General features: G+C 52.8%; 1 protein-coding gene and 1 long non-coding RNA gene across 3 annotated transcripts in view; one reads left to right on the forward strand and one right to left on the reverse strand.

Annotated features, from left to right (window-relative positions):
- Positions 1-347: 347 nt before the first annotated feature.
- LOC120380831 (immunoglobulin delta heavy chain-like) lies at positions 348-5,761 on the forward strand. Its single transcript, XM_039498729.1, has 3 exons — positions 348-442; positions 536-871; positions 5,418-5,761. Exons 1-3 carry the CDS (start codon positions 385-387, stop codon positions 5,759-5,761), a joined length of 738 nt encoding a protein of 245 aa, XP_039354663.1. The 5' UTR covers positions 348-384.
- A 10,027-nt stretch (positions 5,762-15,788) lies between these two features.
- Positions 15,789-20,412, reverse strand: part of LOC120380482 — a 28,437-nt gene continuing 23,813 nt past the window's right edge. For both annotated transcript variants that reach the window (XR_005587777.1, XR_005587776.1), the window contains one exon: positions 15,789-19,621. This is a non-coding gene — a long non-coding RNA (uncharacterized LOC120380482). The remainder of the gene's footprint in view (positions 19,622-20,412) is intronic.

Consider the following 20,412-nt stretch of genomic DNA (forward strand, 5'->3'; position numbering starts at 1 on the left):
GGGTGTGACTCTGTCCCCGACCAGACAACCCTGCCTGGCTAGGGGTCTCCCTGCTACTTCGCCCCATGGGGCAAAAGCAGCAGATAATTCCCTGTCCCAGCCCATGGCCCTGTCCTTGGCACCCTCTTCGCTCCCCTCCCAGCCACCTCCTGCCATCACATGTGCGCTGAGCTGATCGCAGGGGCTCTCTGGGGTGTAAAGGGGACATCGCCACGTGCTGAGCGCTCACTCCCTGGCATCTCATATACCCCGCTGGGGAACCCGCATGCAAATCCCTGCCCTGGGGGTTCCTGTATAAATACCAACCCCTCGTTGTAGGAGCCTCAATCTCTCCCCAGACACACAACTGCCTGGTCCTGCCCGCAGGGGAGTGTCCCTCATTGCATGAGAAGGAGAATGAAATCTCTGTGGCTTTTCCTTTCCCTGCTCTCTGTCCTCTCCTGTGAGTGTCTATGGAACAGCGGGGGAATTAGGGACAGATCTGTAGATTTGTTCAGCTGCTAATTCTCTCTTTGCTCTGCTTTGCTTTCCCCAGGTGTCCACTCCCAGGTGCAGCTGGTCCAGTCCGGCCCAGGAGCGGCGAAGCCTGGAGAGACCCTCACCCTGAGCTGCGCTGTCTCCGGGGTCTCTATCTCTGCTCAGAATTCTGTTTGGCACTGGATCCGGCAGCCCCCCGGGAAAGTGCTGGAGTGGATGGGGTATGTGTACTCATATAGCGGGGCTACAGGCTACACCTCGTCTCTCCAAGGCCGAACCACCATCTCTGGAGACACCTCCAAGAACCAGGTCTCCCTGCAGCTCCGCTCGCTGACAGCTGCAGACACCGCCAGCTATTACTGCGCCAGAGAGCCCCACAGTGACACAGAGCAGAGTGGGACTGGCACAAAAAGGGGAAGCGGTTTCTAAGCAGCCGAGTGAGGCCAGAGAAGCAGGGACCGTTGAGCCCCACAGAGAGAGAGAGAGAGAGAGAGAGACGTGCAGTAGAGAGACTGTGAAACACACACGTACAAACATCTCTTTCTGAAACTGCCCCCAGAAGCCACCCAGTCCCTCTGCACACGTGTCATAAACAGTTAGTTAAGGGTTAAGGGTTTTGTCTACCTGTAAAGGGTTAACAAGCAGTACCTGTGGACACCTGACCAGAGGACCAATGAGGGACAAGATTATTTTCAAATCCGTGTGGAGGGAAGTTTTTTTTTCTGTTCTTTGTTTTCTTAGAGAGTCTCTCTTGGGAATTAAGAGAGTCCAGACATCTTAATCAAGTCCTCCCAGGTTTCTGCAATAAATTCTTCTATTCAAGCTAGTGAGTATTAGCAAGGGATTAGTATTCTTATACTTTTATTTCTGTATTTGCAATTTTGTGTTTGGCTATAGAATTTCTTTAAGTCTGTACTGTGATTGCTTTTACTGAGAAAGAGGGGAGGGGGAATTCTCTCCAGAGATTGATAAATTTAGACCCTGTATTGTTCCAATTTGGTTACAGAGACAGTGACTTTTCTTTTTATTCTTTAATAAATTCTTTTCTATTAAGGACTTGGTTGATCTTTCTTTGGGTGGATTCTCAGGGAAAGGGGAGGGGGAGGTATCCCTCTGTAGTTAAATCCCGGTGTCTCTCCTAGGAAAAGGGAGGGAGGAGGAAGCAGGGGGGAATGGTTTATTTCTCCTGGGTGTAAGAACTCCATGGATTTGGGGCTCTTGGAATCCCCTAGGATTTAGGGGAAGGACTGTGTCTCAATCCATGTACTTGATTGAGTGGTGGCAGCTTTTACTAGATCTAAACTAGGATTTTAGTTTAGAGGGAAACCAGTGCAGGTCCCCACATTGGAACCCAACAGCTCTAAGTGGGGGTGAGACTTATGACAACACGATTTACCTTGGAGCTGCCACAGGAATCACGTCAAACTCACCGACCAAACAGAGCGATTTGTTTACATTGCAGGGGAAATGTTGTGGAAATACAGAGTGAAACAAAGTCACTCGGGACCTAGTGTCAGTGTCTGGGTGGGACTGTTTGCCTGGGGCCGTGTGAGTCAGTGTGCTTGGTTTGTGTAGGCTAAGACAGCCCTTTGTGTTCAGCACAGGACAAGAACACCTCACAAACAGGACCAAGTAACTTTCAAGTCTTCCAGTAGGGGGCAGCATCACACACACACACACACACACACACACACACACACACACACACACACACACACACACACACACACACACACACACACACACACACACACACACACACACACACACACACAAAACCTACCTGTTAGGGCTTCCCTTCACCAGGCAGAAGGCCAGAGTCCATAGTGCAGGCAATGCCATGTTTCTTGGGGTTACCAAGCAAGCATAATCCACAGCTCTGAACACCAGCGGAGTTGTTCCCTGTCCCCCTCCACTTTCTTAGCAGGCTTATTTCTACCTGCAGTGCACACCCCTGCTCCCACCCCTTGCAATTTATGGTCATGTTCCTTCTGGGGGGATCTGAGTCTGGGGGCTTTCACACCACCTCTTTTGTACCCCCTGGGAGGGGTAGGGAGTGAGGTTGTGTTTCCACCAGGGGCACTGTTTCTTTTGCTTTTAGTGTTTCTTATACCTGCCCCCCATCCCCCTTGTCTGTCCCGACTGGTTGCTCGACCTCGGCTTATCATAGAATCATAGAATATCAGGGTTGGAAGGGACCGCAGGAGGTATCTAGTCCCACCCCTTGCTCAAAGCAGGACCAATTCCCTATAAATCATCCCAGCCAGGGCTTTGTCAAGCCTGACTTTAAAAATCTCTAAGGAAGGAGATTCCACCACCTCCCTAGGTAACCCATTCCAGTGCTTCACCACTCTCTGAGTGAAAAAGTTTTTTCTAATATCCAACCTAAACCTCCCCCACTGCAACTTGAGACCATTACTCCTTGTTCTGTCATCTGCTACCACTGAGAACAGTCTGGATCCATCCTCTTTGGAACCCCCTTTCAGGTAGTTGAAAGCAGCTATCAAATCCCCCATAATTTTTCTCTTCCGCAGACTAAACAATCCCAGTTCACTCAGCCTCTCCTCATAAGTCATGTGCTCCAGCCCCCTAATCATTTTTGTTGCCCTCCGCTGGACTCTCTCCAATTTATCCACATCCTTCTTGTAGTGTGGGGCCCAAAACTGGACACAGTACTCCAAATGAGGCCTCACCAATGTCGAATAGAGGGGAATGATCACATCCCTCGATCTGCTGGCAATGCCCCTACTTGGGAGAGTGTCACGGAGTGTGGGGGAGTCCGGCCCTGCACCCCTCTTCCTGGGACTCACAGTGACTCTCAGCCAGCCAGTAAAACAGAAGGTTTATTGGACAACAGGAACGCAGGCTACAGCAGAGCTTGTGGGCAGAGCCAGGACCCCTCGATCTGGTCCTTCTGGGGGTGCAGGGAGCTTAGTTCCCAGCTTGGGATTCTCTGCACTGCACCCCCCAGCCCCAAACCGAAACTGACCCTGCCCTCTCCAGCCGGCTCCCTGCCTTTGTCTAGCTTCCCGGGCAAAGATGTTGACCTCCCCTGCCCCCTGCCTAGCTCAGGTTACAGGCTCAGGTCCTGTCCATCACCTAAAGCCCTCCCTAAAACCTCAGTGGGCAGGACCGGGCAGTGCTGTGTCTGGGGAGAGACTGAGGCTCCCAGGATCTGGGGTTGGTATTTAAACAGGAACCCGACAGGCTCAGGTATTGTCCCTCACCTAAAGCTCTGGCTGGGAGTCCCAGAGCCTTTAAATCAACCTGGGGCTCCCAGCTGCAGAGGTGGCTGGGAGCCCCCAGGGCTCAGGGGCAAATTAAAGGGCCCAGGGCTCCGGGCACCACGGAGCTCCGGGCTCTTTAAATCCCCACCCCAGCTCCAGCTGGGATTTAAAGGGCCCAGAGCTCCCGCAGCTGAGGGGAACCCTGAGCCTTGCCAGGCTGGGGCCAGGATTTAAAGGACCTGGAGCTCCTGCCACTGCAGGGAGCTCTGAACCCTTTAAATCCCGGCCCCACCTCAGCTGCCAGAGCCATGGGCAGGATTCAAAGGCCTCTGGGCTGCAGCGGGAGCTCTGAGACCTTTAACTCAGGCTCCAGCCCGGCCCCAGCCCAGCTGCCGGAGCTGCGGGCAGGATTCAAAGGGCTCTGGGCTCCCCGCCGGGAAGCCGGTGCGGTCTGGCATGGTGTACTGGCTCTTGCTGGTACACTGGACTGGACCGGACTGGCTTACTTTCACCTCTGCCTCAAGGGGACATCGCCACGTACTGAGCACTCACCCCCGTCATCTCGTGTACCCGCTCTGGGGAACCCACATGCAAATCCCTGCCCCGGTTAAATTCCTGTGCAACCCCTTTGGGGTTTAGAGAGCATGGCCTCTTTTCCCTAGTGGGGAGGGGGAGCGTGAGAGTGAGAAAGAAGGAGAGAAACTCCAGGTGTGGCTCTGGAGGTGGGAGGGAGAGAGAAGCAGCAGCCCGCAGCCCTCGCAAAGGAGGCAGAGAGAACCTGCCTGGAGCCTGGGAAAGGCAGGGCGGCCGATCAGGGACAGCCCAGGACAGGAGCCAGGAGGAGCCCTGTGCCGGGGGGAATCGCCCGAGAAGGACAGGCCGGAGCTGGGCCCAGGATCAGGCTGCCCAGAGCTGCCTGGGGCTGTGAGTACTGGGGCTGGTGACTCTGCACTGGGAACAAGGAGGGAGGCTGTAGCTAGTTCAGTGGGGAGGTGGTCGCTCTGGGGGGCTTTGCAGAGAGCGGCAGCAGAGGGCACCAGAGGGGTTTGCTGGGGAGAGTTCACTGGCGCCGAAGACGACCAGGAGCCCCCAAGACTCACCACTGGACTGGAACTTTGCTCAGGCCTCCTGAACTCTGTGTGCAGACGCATTGCTCAGTGTCTGTCCTGTCAGACTGTGCCACCACTGGGCCTGTGGGGCCTTGCCTTGGATGCAGCCCTGTTCTACTGCTCCCCCTATATTTCCCCTTGTTTTTCTACTCTCCTCCCTCTGTAAATAAATATCTCCCTTTGTTATCTCCATTGCACTTTTCCTGTGGGTTGGTGTGTTCACTCTGCGGGGGTTGGAACAGGTGCCCCGGGGGTGGAAGGGATTTTCCTGCTGCCTTCCTGCCCGCGCTGTCTCTTGGCCAGAGCTGCCTGCTGAGCAGACTCCATCTTGGCCATGAGGGTGCTAAAGTTACACCTGGTTAAATACAACCCCCTGGTTCTAGGAGCCTCTGTCTCTCCCCAGACACAGAACTGCCCGGTCCTGCTCCCTGGAGAGTTTTTCTCATGGCATGAAAACGAGAATGAAATCTCTGCTGCTTTTCCTTTCCCTGCTCCCTGCCCTCCCCTGTGAGTCTCTCTGGGACAGTGCGGGAACTAGGGACACACACACACACTCTCTCTCTCTCTGGCTAATTCCTTCATTGCTTTGTTTTCCTTTTCTCAGGTGTCCTCTCCCAGGTGCGGCTGGTCCAGTCCGGCCCAGGAGTGGTGAAGCCCGGAGAGACCCTCACCCTGACCTGTGCTGTCTCCGGGTTTTCCATCACTAGTGCCGGTTATGGTTGGCACTGGGTCCGGCAGCCTCCTGCCAAAGGGCTGCAGAGGCTGGCATGGGTTAATTCCAGCAACGGGGGCACAGGCTACGCCCCGTCTCTCCAGAGCCGCCTGCGCTCGCTGACAGCTGCGGGCACCGCCACCTATTACTGTGCCAGACACAGACTGGCAGGACTGGTACAAAACCAGAGCAGCTTGTACGCAGCCTGGCGAGGCGAGTTTAGCGGGGATCGCTGAGCCCCCAGACAGAGACACACACAGCGAGCTGAGTAGGAAAAACACGCACAGCCCGAGCTCCTTTCAAGATGCATCCAGCGGCTGCCCGGTTCTCCACGCACAATTCACCTTCGAGGGCTCAAGCAGAACGTAGCTGGGAAATACAATTCTCTACTTGTAGCCAAATGGCTCTAGGCACAGACATGGGGACACACCGGGAAATACAGCGTTTCACAAAGCAGCAAAGGCAGCTTGGGGCGATGGGGGCAGGGTCTTGTACACTGTACAGAGGTCTCCCTGCAGAAGAGGTGATTAACAATCCACATTTCTATAGTAACACCCCCCCAAAACTCACTGCCTCCCTGAGGGGGCGGCAGTCAGTCCCTCTGGCCGGCTCAGAGAGCGCCTGCTCCGCTGTACTCAGCACCCTAACACACTGAGCCGCCCATCTCCCCCTAGTCTCTCTTTCTGTCTGAGCAGGGTGGCTCTAGGCATTTTGCTGCCCCAAGCATGGCAGGCAGGCTGCCTTCGGGAGGTTCTCTGAAGCCGTGGGACCAGCGGACCCTCCCCAGGCAAGCGGCCCAGGACAGCCTGCCTGCCGCCCTCCCAGCGCCGGCAGCTTGGCTGGGGCCTGGAGCCGCCCCTGTGTCTGGGTCCCTGCTAGGGTGACCAGACGTCCCAGTACCTTCGGGACAATCCCGATTTTAGGGGATTTGTCCCCTGTCCCAACCTTACATCAGTCACTGTCCTGATATCGGGGACCATCAGGACCGCAGCTGGGGCGCCCCCTGCTCACCGCTTCCTGGGGCAGCTCCCGGTTCCCGCCTGCCAGCAGGAGCACCACGTGCTGCAGGGGTTGGGCCTTCAGACGCCGGGAGCGGGCGGAGAGCCTCTGCCCCCCCAACCCTACCAGACCCAGGACCCTAGGATCCAGAGGGACCAACCTGTCGGATGCTTCCGGGGACGGGAGCCGCCCCAGCAGGGAATCCATCCCATCTCTCCATGTGAGACAGATGCATGTATATCTATCATTCTCTGTAGAGACAGTGTAGACATTCCGGTGTGGGGGCTCGGCCCTCTCAGGTGCGGCTGGGAGCCAGGCCGCCTCACTATGCGAGGCTAGGAGGCCATTCAATCTCCAGAGTCCAAGCCCTAGTTCAGGGCAAGGCAGTAAATAGTAGTACCCGGGCTCAGGCCCTCAGGCAGGACTGAGCAAAACCAACAGTAGTTAAGGTCCCAGCCCTAGGTCAGGGCGGGGCAACAAACAGTGGTTCGTAGGCTCAGACCCCCAGGCAGGGGCTGAGCAAACAAAGTCAGTAAAGCTCAGGCCCTAGGTCAGGGCGGGGCAACAAGCAATAGTTCAGGGGCTCAGGTCCTCAGGCAGGAGCTGAGCAAACACTGGTAAGTCCAGGCTTCTAGGCCTGAGTGCTGGTATGAGGGGGAGGCTGCCACCGTGAGTGGGGTGGCAGGGGGAACACAGGCCCACCCACTCCACTGTGTCCCAGCCCGGGGTCCTAACAGCGGCAGTTAGTCTGCAGCTGTGTCGGTGGGGTCCTGACCGCAACACACCGACATTGGCTCGAAATCTGCGGTAGCCAGACTGGGGTCAGCTACCCCCGGGCTACTTCCCATCTCCCCCTCCATGGGTACCTGCTCATCTCTAGCGTCCTCCGCCGGGTCCCACACCATGGGCTCCTCGGGGTGCTGAGCGCTGGATAGGTCAGGCTGCTCCTCCGGACACAGGGCAAGGAAACGCTCAGGCAGCTCCTCAGGGTACCGGCCTCGGGGCAGGCTCGGTCCAACAGGAGCTTGGTCAGTAACGTCTGTCCTCTCCGGCGGCCAGGCAGCAACTGAGCGCTGGGGCCGGGCCTTTATACTTCCTGTCCTGCCCCATTGACTTCTGGGTGGCGGGGACAGGTGGTGGTGGCTCCGCCCACTGCAGTGGCTGTTCTGGCTCTGCCCTCTCAGGTGCGGCTGGGAGCCAGGCCGCCTCACTACAGACAGAAAGATCGTCATGGACCTTTATTTGCTATTATTCTCACTGTCTCTGCAACTATGCGATAGTATTAAAATGGGAAAAGTCAGTGATGGGTCATAGAATCATAGAATCATAGAATTCAAGATCAGAAGGGACCATTATGATCATCTAGTCTGACCTCCTGCAAGATGCAGGCCACATAAGCCGATCCACCCACTCCTTAGCAAGTGAACCCTGCCCCATGCTTCGGAGGAAGGCGAAAAACCTCCAGGGCCATAGCCAATCTTCCCTGGAGGAAAATTCCTTCCCGACCCCAAATATGGCGGTCAGCTGAACCCCGAGCATGCGGGCAAGACTCTCCAGCCAAACCCTCTGGAAAAGGTTATATCATACCAGGCACATAATTGACCTATTGACTAAGCCCGTTATCCTATCATACCATCCCCTCCATAAACTTATCTAGCTTAATCTTAAAGTCATGGAGGTCCTTCGCCCCCACTGTTTCCCTCGGTAGACTGTTCCAGTATTGCACTCCCCTGATGGTTAGAAACCTTCGTCTAATTTCAAGCCTGAATTTCCTGACTGACAGTTTATATCCGTTCGTCCTCGTGTCCACATTAGCACTGAGCTGAAATAATTCTTCTCCTTCCCTGGTATTTATCCCTCTGATATATTTAAAGAGTGTAATCATATCTCCTCTCATCCTTCTTTTGGTTAAGGAAAACAAACCGAGCTCCTCAAGTCTCCTTTCATACGAAAGGCCTTCCATTCCTCGGATCATTCTAGTGGCCCTTCTTTGTACCTGTTCTAGTTTGAATTCATCCTTCTTAAACATGGGAGACCAAAACTGCACACAATACTCCAAATGAGGTCTCACCAGCGCCTTATATAACGGGACTAGCACCTCCTTATCCCTACTAGAAATACCTCGCCTAATGCAACCCAAGACCGCATTAGCTCTTTAACGGCCACATCACATTGCCTACTCATAGTCATCTTGCGATCAACCAGGACTCCTAGGTCCTTCTCCTCCTCCGTTACTTCCAACTGGTGCGTTCCCAGCTTATAACTAAAGTTCTTGTTAGACATCCCTAAATGCATAACCTTACACTTCTCACTATTGAATTTCATCCTGTTACTAATACTCCAGTTTACAAGGTCATCTAAATCTCCCTGGAGAATATCCCGATCCTCTTCCGAATTGACAATACCCCCCAACTTGGTGTCATCCGCAAACTTTATCAGCCCACTCCTACTCTTGGTTCCCAGGTCAGCAATAAATAGATTGAATAAAATCGGACCCAAAACCGAGCCTTGAGGAACTCCACTGGTAACCCCCCTCCAACCGGACAGTTCCCCTTCAATACTACCCTCTGCAGTCTCCCCTTTACCCAGCTCCTTATCCACCTCTTGATTTTCAATTCGATCGCCATCTTTTCCAATTTATCGAGTAATTCTTCATGCAGTAGCGTTTCAAACGCCTTACTGAAATCCTGATATATGAGTTCCACCGCATTTGCCTTGTCTATACAATCTGTTTCTCTGTCTAAGTAGGAGATCAAGTTGGTTTGGCACGATCTACCTTTCGTAAATCCATGCTGTAATCTATCCCAGTTGCCATCGGCCTCATGCTCCGGAACCACTCTCTCTTTTAAGATTCTTTCCATGACTTTGCATACTACAGATGTTAGACTAACAGGCCTATAATTCCCGGGTCACTTTTTTCCCCTTCTTGAATATAGGAACTACATTAGCTAATCTCCAGTCAGTCGGTACAATCCCGAATTTAGGGATTTATTAAAGATTATTGCTAACGGGCTAGCAATATCCTCGCCAATTCCTTAATATTCTAGGATGAAGATTATCCGGGCCCCGATTTACTTCCGTTAAGCTGTTCCAGTTTGGCTTCTACCTCAGCTACCGTAATGTCTACCCCCATATCTTCATTCCCATCGGTCCCTCTATCACTATTCCTTAGCCCTTCATTAGCCTCATTAAAGACCGAGGCAAAGTATTCGTTCAGATATTGTGCCATTCCAAGATTATCCCTAATCTCTACTCCATTTAAAGTTTTAAGCGGTCCACTTCTTCTTTCTTGGTTTTCTTCCTATTTATATGGCTAAAAACCGTTTGCTATTGGTTTTAATCCCCTTCGCTAGATCCATCTCCACTCGTCGCTTTGCCTTTCTCACAGCTTCCCTGCATCCTCTGACCTCAATAAGGTAGGTTTCCTTGCTGATCCCTCCCATTTTCCACTCCTGGTACGCTTTCTGCTTTTTCTTAATGACCCCTCTAAGACGCTTGCTCATCCAGCTCGGTCTAAAACTGCTACCTACGAGCCGTTTCCCCCTTCTCGGGATACATGCCTCTGACAACTCCTGCAACTTCAACTTGAAGTAACCCCAGGCGTCATCTGCCCTTAGATCCCTAAATATGTTAGCCCAGTCCACTTACCTAACTAGTCGCCTTAATTTAGTAAAATTAGCCCTTTTGAAATCATACACCCTAGTCTCAGATGCACTATTGATTATCCTCCCATTTATTTGGAAACGAATTAGCTCATGATCACTCGAGCCAAGGTTGTCCCCTACAACAATGTCCTCAACAAGGTCCTCGTTACTCACCAAAATCAAATCTAAAATGGCATCCCCCCTCGTCGGTTCAGCAACCACTTGATGAAGGAATTCATTAGCTATCACGTCTAGGAAAAGCTGAGCCCTATTATTATTACTAGCATTTGTTTCCCAATCTATATCCGGGAAGTTAAAGTCCCCCATGATCAAGCAGTTCCTATTAGTGTTTACCTCCTTAAAAACATTAAAGAGCTCTCTATCCATCTCTAAGCTAGATCCTGGCGGTCTATAGCACACCCCAATCACTATCCTGGATGAGGCTCTGGTAGTTTTCTTCCCCAATGTGACCATTGCCCAAACAGACTCTGTATTGTCCATTGCAGTGCTAGTTATCTCATTACATTTCACCTCATTATTGACATACAATGCTACTCCCCCACCTTTACCTTTGCATCGGTCTTTCCTAAACAGCACATACCCTTCCATACCTGTACTCCAGTCATGGTTACCGTTCCACCATGTTTCTGTTATTCCTACGATATCCGGTTTCAGTTCCCAGACCAGGAGCTCCAGTTCCTCCATTTTGTTACCTAAGCTTCTCGCATTGGTGAACAAACATCCTAATTTTTCCCGTTGGGCTCCTCTCACTCTTTTCACCCAACTCGGTAGGGACACAGTACTTCCAGTATGACTTGTAGATCTAAAATCTGTCCCCCCCCTCTTCCTTACACGTAACCGCCCCCCTCTGGCTATATCTGTTGTTATCTTGTTGTCCTCACTCCCAATGTGAAAATTTGGCGTGGAGAGCACTAGGACCTCTCCCGACCGTCTCCCCCCAGTGTCTAGTTTAAAGCTCTTTTAATCAGATGAGCCAGCCTCCCTCCTAGAAGTCTACTTCCTTCCCTACTTAGGTGGAGCCCATCCCTTGAGAACAGTTGTCTGTCCCCAAAAGCCTCCCAGTGCCCATACATCCCAAAGCCCTCCTTGTAACACCACTCCCTCAGCCAACTATTAATCATCACGATCCTCTCACCCCTTTGGCGCCCTTCCCTAGGGACATGTAGAATCCCACTGAAGATCACCTGAGCCTCAATTTCCTTGAGCGTCTTACCCAACCTGGCATAGTCTCCCTTGATCCTCTCTAGCGAGAATCTAGCCGTGTCATTCATTCCCACATGAAGGATGATCAAAGGGTTCTTACCCGCTCCTCTTAGGATCCTTTTCAACCTCAGGTCCACATCCCGTATTTTAGCACCCGGTAGACAGCACACCCTTCTGTTCTCCGGATCGGCCCTGGTCACAGGCCTGTCCAACCTTCGCAGTATGGAATCCCCAATCACGTAGACCTGCCTTCGCCTGGGGACAGCACGGTCCTCTAACCTATCCCCCGTTCCCCTGGTTGCAAGCTCCTTCCATTCCTATCATCCCTTGTGGTTCCCCTTAAGCCATCCTGTATCTTCCCTGGGCCCAAACTTGGTGCTACTTCCATCGACTCCTCCCCTTTATCTATGGGACTGGCCGCTCGCCTCTTTTTCTTTGGCCTCTCACTGTCAGCTACCACTTGCTGTACCCCTTCCTCATTCTCCAAACCTTCAAACCTGTTCCTTAGCTCAATTTCCCCCTCACTGGCTCTCCTTTTCCTTGGCCTGCTTCTCACGGTCACATGCTTCCACCGCCCATCTTCCTCCTCTGGTGGTCCCCCTTCCTTGGCCTCAGCCCCTGCTCCCCCCTGTGCACCTGGGCGTTCCCCCTCAGTTACTGCTTGCCATTGCTCCATCAGCCTCTCAAACCCCCTTCTATTCTCTATCAGGGTTTCCACCTGCAGCTCTAGGCCCTGGATCTTTTCCTCCAGCAGCTCTATTAGGCGACACTTCATGCATATATAGTACTGTTCAGGGTCCCCCGCTAGGACCAGGTACATACCGCAGCTGCTGCATGCTCTCATCCTCGGTGTGTCCTCTGCTGCTTGGCTCATGGCTGCTGGCTGCTGCTGTCTTGGCTCCGCTTGGTGTTCTTCCCTGGGGGGTGCAGGGCCTCCCCTTCCGCCTCCAATGGCAACTCCCACGCTAACTCCCCTGTTGGCAGCCCTGTTTGCTGCCTCCTGTGCCGCTGCTCGCAGCTGTGCCGCTGCCTGGCTGGGCGGCCGCTTTTATAGGCCCCTCCTAGCCTGGCTCCTCCCCCTACTCAGGGCTCAGCCAATCCTGGCTCAGCTGCCCCTTCAGCAGCCTGCCCCTCTGGGCCTCTACAGCGAGATACAAACACTACACAAACAGACGCAAAGACACTCACCTGCTCCTCCAATGGCAACTCCCACGCTAACTCCCCTGTTGGCAGCCCTGTTTGCTGCCTCCTGTGCCGCTGCTCGCAGCTGAAGGAGCTTGGAGAGATACAATGGCAGATAGGAAACAGTCAGTGTGAAAGTTTGAGAGTTCACTTAAATAGCTGAAAGCTAAGAAATAACAATGATGACACAAGATGACAAAGCACCGGGTTTAATTTTTAAAACAAAATTTACTGAACATTTTCTACTGATGCCCAGGCACATTTCCGCCTATGCAGAGCCCTTCCCTTCTGTGGTGACAATGAACACATGATGTCAAGTAACACACAGGCTGAAACAATGTTAATGTCAGCGTTTGCCTTTTGGCCCCGCTCCCCAGGCCGGAGCCCCGCAACCCCGCAGCCCCGCTCCCCCGGTTGCAGCGCGGCAAGTCCCACGGCCCTGCTACCCTGGCCGGAGCCCCGCAAACCCACAGCCCCGCTCCGCCGGCCGGAGCCACGTGGCCCCGCTACCCAGTCACAGCCCCGCAACAGCGCTCCCCCGGCCAGAGCCCCGCAACCCTGCAGTCCCGCTCCCCCGGCCGGAACCCCACAACCCCGCACCCGCCCTTCTGGCCGGAGCCACGTGGTCCTGCTAGTGTAGCCCCGCTTTCCCGGCCGGATCCCCAGAGCACCGTTCTTCTGGCCGGATCCCCGCAACCCCGTGGCCCGCTACCCCGGCCAGAGCCGCGCAACCCCGCTCTCCTGGCCGCAACCCAGTGGCCCCGCTCCCCCAGCCGGAACCCCGCAACCCCGCGGTCCCGCTCCCTCAGCCGGAACCCCGCAACCCCGCGGCCCCGCCACAGCCCCGCAACCACGCAGCAGCGCTCTCCCGGCCGGATCCCCACAACCCCGAGGTCCCACTCCCACTCCCCCCGCCGGAGCCCCGCAATCTCGCGGTCCCGCTCTCCCGGCCGAAGCCCTGCAACCCCACTCTCCTGGCTGGAACCCTGCAACCCCACTCTCCCAGCCGGATCCCCGCAACTCCCGCAGTCGCGCTCCCCCGCCGAGCACGGCAAGTCCCGCGGCCCCGCTACCCCGGCTAGAGCCCCGCAACCCCGCAGCCCCACTACCACCGCTGGAGCGCGCAAATCCGAAGTGCCGCCCAGAGAGTACATGCCCCACAAATCTGGCCCCGCACTGGCTAAAGCCGGCCCTGGCCCCAGGTGAGCCCCTCTGGGATTCCCCACCTCGCCCCCTGGCAGGTCCCTCTGGCCCTTAGGGTGGGGGGCTCTGCGTGCTGCCGGTGCCTACAAGCCCTGCTCCAGCAGCTCCTATTGACGCTTTTCTCAGCCAATGGGAGCCACGTGCTTGTGGTGGGCACAGCACGTGTAGAGTCTGGAGACCCCCCTCGCCGCTCTCACCCGAGGAGCCAGAGACCTCCTGGCAGGGCAGGTGAGTGCGGCCAGGGAAGGGGGCAGGGTGTGATGGAGAGAGTGTCTGGGAGGTGTGGGGGGGCGCTGGGCTGTGAGGGTGTGGCAGGCGCTGGGCAAGGGGAGGTTTGTGTGTGTCAGGGCACTAGGCAGTGTGGGTCTGTGTGGGGCATTGTGTAGTTGTGGTGGGGCTGTGGGGAAGGGCAGACCAGGGTGCCTCTGGCTCCGGACAGGGCTGTGCACCTGTGTCTGTCTGTCCCCAACACCCTCCCCCCCCAACTTGACCAACGTGTCCTGATATTTCACTCTTGCGATCTGGTCACCCTACATAAGAATGGCCAGACTGAGTCAGACCAAAGGTCCATCTACCCCAGTGTCCTGTCTTCTGACAGTGGCCAGTGCCAGGTGCCCCAGAGGGAATGACCAGAACAGGGAATCACCAAGCGATCCATCCCTGTTGCCCATTCCCAGCTTCTGGCAAACAGAGGCTAGGGACACCATCCCTGACCAGCCTGGCTAATAGCCATTGATGGACCTGTCCTCCATGTGGGTGCTGACTCTCCCGTCCCCCACACTGTGCTACATCCTCCCAGGAGGTTTATCCCCACTCGGAGATACCCACATGCCAGCCCCTGTGGAGGGAGGGAAATGCTCACAATTCCCTTGTGTCCTGTTTGGTCATTTCCAGGTTTCCTGGTGGGGGTTAAAGGGACTTTAAATGTGAGCAGAGGAGGCAAAGAGTCTGAGCCCTCCTTGCCCAAACAAACCCTCTGTCATCCCCTTTATTAGAGCTCAAACAAACCCCACTTTATACTCGCAGACACACAGTGCCAAGATACCACCATGATGGGCGCTAGTCTCAGACCCCGGACAGAGGGAACCAGGGCAGTGATTAGGAGGCGCTCGCTAATGCTCTGCTCATCCCCCGGCCTGTCACACAGCTAATGGGGGGAGACTGGCCAATGGGCACTGGAGATTGCTCCTTCTTCCAGCTCCTTTTCAAGAGGGGCGGGGGAGGTTGGGGTGTTTTATGCAAATCTCAGGCCCCTGTTCCCTGTTTAAAGAGCAGCTCCTGGGTTCTCACTGGGACCTGCCTGCTCAGGGCCTGACTCACATCTTCATTGGTTTGCGTTTCACTTGAAGACCAACATGAAATCTTTACTCGTCCTCGTGCTGTCACCGGCCGCTGCCCCATGTGAGTGTCCAGGGGAGATTTGGGAGACAGGTTGGAGCCCTTAGAAGAAGAATCGAGGTCTTAACTCCTTTTCCCAGCTGTTCTGTCCCAGGTGCAGCACAGCTGGTCCAGGCTGGCCCAGGAGTTGTGAAACCCTCCGACTCCTTCACTCTGTCCTGTGCTGTCTCCTGGTTCTCCATCACTATCCAGGCTGGCACTGGGTCCGGCAGCCTCCCGGCAAAGGCCTGGAGTGACTCGGGTATATAGGTGCTACCGGGGGCACAGGCTACACCCTGTCTCTCCACAGCCGCCTGAGCTTCTCCAGAGACACGGCTAAAAACGCATTCTCTCTGCAGCTGCATTCGCTGACAGCTGCGGACACCGCCACCTATTACTGCGCCAGTAACACAGAGCAATGCAGGAACTCATCCAAAAACCAGGGGCGGAGCATATGCAGCCTGGCCAGGCAAGTTAGCAGTGTTGTGGAAAAATTACCACGCGTTGTGTTTGGCTCAGAACAGCCTGAGGCCCCGTTCTTGCAGGCATGCAGGGGGAGACCACCAGTCTGGCAGCTCCCCCGAGAAAGGGAACACACAAGCTTATAGAGATCAAAACCACATTTAGTTACATTTTCCCTTACTAAGAATACAGCAAAAACAAGCTTTTCCTGTTATTCACAGGCTGTTCTTTTGCGCTTAACGGTTTTCCTAACACTAATTGTTGCAGTTACATTAAGCAAGATTGGCTGTTGCAATTGTGTCTTGTTAGAAATTTTCCTCGCTCCCCGCTCCTACCCACTGACCACATACACAGTTGTCTTGACCAAAGTTCAGGCCTACTTAATTTTGCCTTTACAATCACCTCTTTTGTGCCTTTTTGGCACCACCTTGGCCTAAACTTGCATATTCATTAAATTCTGTATCTCTGATTCTAAATTAAGTGGTGTAGCCTTTGGGGTTTTGGTTGAAGGCAACAACAATGCATGGTCAGTATGAACATGGAAGGTGTCATTATTATTACGTTTTTTGCAACAGCAATAACATAACCCTAGGCTAAACAATAACAATAAAAGCATTAGCATCCCCACTGGAATAATATGATGGTGCTGTTGGACAGCCCTAGTCACAGAACACAGTACATCATACTTAGGGCATAAAGTAGACATTCTATAAGCTGTATGAAAAGCATTCTCTTCAATTCGATATCGATTTTGGAGCATATGAATTTGCCCTTGCAATTCAGAGATTTTCTGGACCTCTGGGAGGAGTGAAAGCAAATTTTGGAACAGATCAGGTATAAGGCAGTCCAATTAAAAGGTATCTGAAACTTAAGGGCTGTTTGCAAATGTTTGTCCACAGGCCAATAAATAATATTACTGCCAGCCACAGTGGTGAGATTAAAATGTAAATCTTGCAAAATGGTGGCCTTAACATACACCCAGCTATTATTTGCACGGAAAAGCAGGTGTCCCACTAGGGTAGTTCTTTGTCCCTTACCCTCCCAGCAAACATGGCTGTGAACAGTGATGACTTCTCCTGGCCTTAGTTTACGTATACACTGGAGTTTTGGGGTTCTAACGGCCAGAGTGTCCATTGGCTCCCTATCCTCACCCAAATATCAGGTGTTATTCCAGGAGCACCGACTATAAATCCGTTAGGCCCACCAGGTATTTTAATTTCCCAAATGTCTCGGTGAATTATCCAATCCCACATGCATCCTCTCCACGGACCCAGCAGGATTCAGAATGTGGGAGTCCACACCCCTTCTATGGGTCCATAAGCTTGGAAGGAGCATTGCGAGTGTCTGCACTTCCATGCAGAAAATCTCCAAGTATGTCTCCAGGGCCATAGAACAGATGATACTCCTGAAGTATCTATAAGGGCAATGGGCCAAGCCTGATGCTCAAGATCACTTTGAATGGCCATCAGCTGGTCATTTAGGAAATCCTGAATTTCTGAACATGCCAGATCCCACTGCAATGCCTTCCCAGCCTCAGTGATATTTAGCACCAGTGTTGTGAGCAGTTTCTGGGTTATTGAACAGAAATAACACGCAATTCACCAACTCCAGCCTGCACCTGAGTTAATTGTGCTCCAGTAATAAGACCCGTGGCCTTTTCCAATTGTCCTCATTTTTCTTCATGTTGTTGGCCTTTATAAATATTTCAAATAGCAGCTGCGCTGTTGGCACCATCCCACAAGTGTCCAGCCACGTCCCTCTTTTCCCTAGAGGAAACCTAGGCCCTTTGCTGCGCTAACCTAAGGGCAGCCCCTCTCGAGCAATTAGGGTATGTGGAGGTGACTTGGAAGCTGGACAAGGGCAGTGTGAATTTTATAGTTCCTAGAGTAGTATTAATCAGGGTCCATCGATACTGTTGTGGAAAATTCAATCCACATTGTGCTTTTCAATCAGATCAGTCTGAGGCTCTTTATTGATTACAAGCGCGCAGGGGAGGACCGCTATTGGAAACGGCCTCCCCGAAGCTGGTTACAGACAGGCTTATAAAGCTTAAAACCACAAACTAGTTACACAAAGTTGCATACATTTCCTTGTTGTTTCCTTACTAAAATATTGCATAATCGATACAGATTGGAGCAAACTTTTCCCCATATTAGGCCTTTCCTGTTATTTACTGTCTGTCCTTTTGCAGTTAAACGACGACTGTGAGGGATATTGCAAAATTGCTTTTGCTAGGGGACTGTTGGGTATTTTCCACTGTCTCCTCTGTGCCCCTCCTTTGTACATTTAAGCGAGCTGACCTTGGCAGCTTCACGTGAGACTTGGGCTGATAAGGTTTGGATGCCACTGGATTTTCCCTTACAATATCCTAACACGTCCCTTTTTGGTCAAGTACTATACCACATCTGTTGGCTATACACTTCTATGTACTTTTGAGAAGCATTGACATTAATAGCACAGGAAGGGGTATATTGCAATGTTGTGCAGGTTAAGTTATTACAGTAGTTACTGGAATTATTTCAATACAGGTAAAATCTCCCATGGCAGAACAAACCCTTTGGGTATAGGTTTGATTATTTACTAATTGCATCACAAAATAACAATAAGGGCCTCTTTCATCCAGCATACTGCAAATTCCGGGAACAGCCATCAGATCTACCTCTTCATAGAACCCCTCGATTTTAATTTCTGATTCCTGGGGCTTATGTGGAGTGATGTGATATTTGTTTCCATTTCCAGCAACCCATTTGTTTTCCATTCAATTGTTCATTCATATGCTTTATTTTGGGCTTTGAAAAATAATTTTTCTGAACAAAATTTTAGTAAATTACGAAGACGTGAAGGTCTGGGCCAATGGATTTCGGTAGAATATACCGTATTATCTGTAATTGGGTAAATTTCAGGGATGTTGTCAGAGGTGGCGGAGATGGTGGGGTTAATATTTGTGCCAGCCAGGCCTTTTTTGGTAGTCATCCTCTGGAAGCCAATTAGGGAGGGCAGTACATTCTGATGGTACTTGTCCATAAACACAGTTTGCAGCCTCTGGAATAAACCCACCCCACCACTTAACTCCACATTCCCAAGAATATATCCCGCAACTCCCTCCCTGCCAATGTATAATACTTCGTTTCTTCCACCAGGGCCAATTTTCAATGTCCCTTGTTGTTAGGAATTTCTGGACTTTGGGGGCTTCAGCAGCGTGAGTGCTCCTTCTTCTCTCTTGGAACGGTCGTGGTTTAGCATCATACTGGGGAGAGGTTGCTAGCACACTACCCAGATCCTGGGCCAGTGATCTCAAGGGATCTTTTCCTTTGATGGTGCTCTTGGGCATCCAAAAGAACATAAAGGTATCGTGGAAGTTTAACAATAACAGCAAGAGCATAGCTACACACATCAACCAAATTGAGGGCGTGAGCCATTTTCGCACCATGGCTGTTTCTTTTATTCTGTCTGTGGGGTCAGCCATGGCAGCTGGGTGCCAGTGGGCGCTAGGCTCTCCACTGGGCTTTTAAAGGCGTTATTCTGGCCTTGTGTCTCCTGTTGTCCCTTTTCCAGCAGGCCAAAGCTTCAGCTGGCTATAAAGGCAGCGTACAGGAGATGAAGGTGGCTCCGATTGCCCACGGACTGATGGATCAGGGTGCTGAGGTCTATTTTTGTTTCCTGAGGTTATATCTAGGTTCCTTTTCAGGACCTGGAGAGAGGTCACTGTTGCTGTCACCCTGGCTGGTTCCTAGAGCGGGGTCTGCCGGATGGAATTCTTTAGCGTCTGGGTTCGGAGGCAGCGTTGTCTGTTTGCAGTGGGAGGTGTGGATCCAGCTGACGAGTCCCTTGCATTTTTCCACTGTGTGGGTGGTCAACAGGACCTGGTAGAGGCCTTCGCAGTGAGGCTGCAGGGAAGTCTTTCTCTGGTGTACCTTAACATAGACCCAATCTCCAGGCTGCAGCGGGTGGCACGGCGTGTCAGCTGTTTCAGGCAGAGCACTTTGTACCTGTGAGTGAACAGACCTAGCGCACCACGTTAGTGTCTTGCAATATGCCAGGGTTTCTCAAACAGGGGTCGCCGCTTGTGCAGGGAAAGCCCTTGGCGGGCCGGTGTATTTACCTGCCCCGTCCGCAGGTGCGGCTGATCACGGCTCCCACTGGCCACGGATCGCTGCCCCGGGCTAATGGGAGCTGCTGGAAGCGACGCGGGTTGAGGGACTTACTGGCCACCACTTCCAGCAGCTCCCATTAGCCCACAGCAGTGATCCACGGCCAGTGGGAGTCGCGATGGGCCAGACCTGCGGACGGGGCAGGTAAACACACCGGCCCGACCCGCCAGGGGCTTTCCCTGCACAAGCAACAACCCCTGTTTGAGAAACCCTGCTTTTGAGGATCTGGGAGAACAGGGCGGGAGACTTGGTGTAACCTTGAGGTAACCTGGTTCAAGGATATTGAAGCCCTTGGTAAGTAAAGGCAAACAGATACTGGCTATCTCAATGAATAGGGATCGAGAAGACTGAGCAGAGGTCAACAACTGTGAAATAGATGGAGGAAGGAGAAATGCAAGAAAGGAAAGTCGCAGGATTAGAAACAATGGGGAAAGTAGGGAGAACGGCAGCATTAACAGCCAAACTTGTTTGCCAGGCTTCTTTACAGGTAAAATGGGGGAGTTACACACACTGACCACAGGAATAATGACTCCTTGCTCCATTAAGGAGGCGATTACTGGTCGAATTCCTTCCTCGGCGTGTTTTGAGAGTGGATACTGCTGCACCCTGGGAAGGGTTTTTGCTGGGTTTAGACAAATTTTAACC

Source organism: Mauremys reevesii, linkage group 13, assembly GCF_016161935.1.
Source record: "Mauremys reevesii isolate NIE-2019 linkage group 13, ASM1616193v1, whole genome shotgun sequence".
Lineage (NCBI taxonomy): Eukaryota > Metazoa > Chordata > Testudines > Geoemydidae > Mauremys > Mauremys reevesii.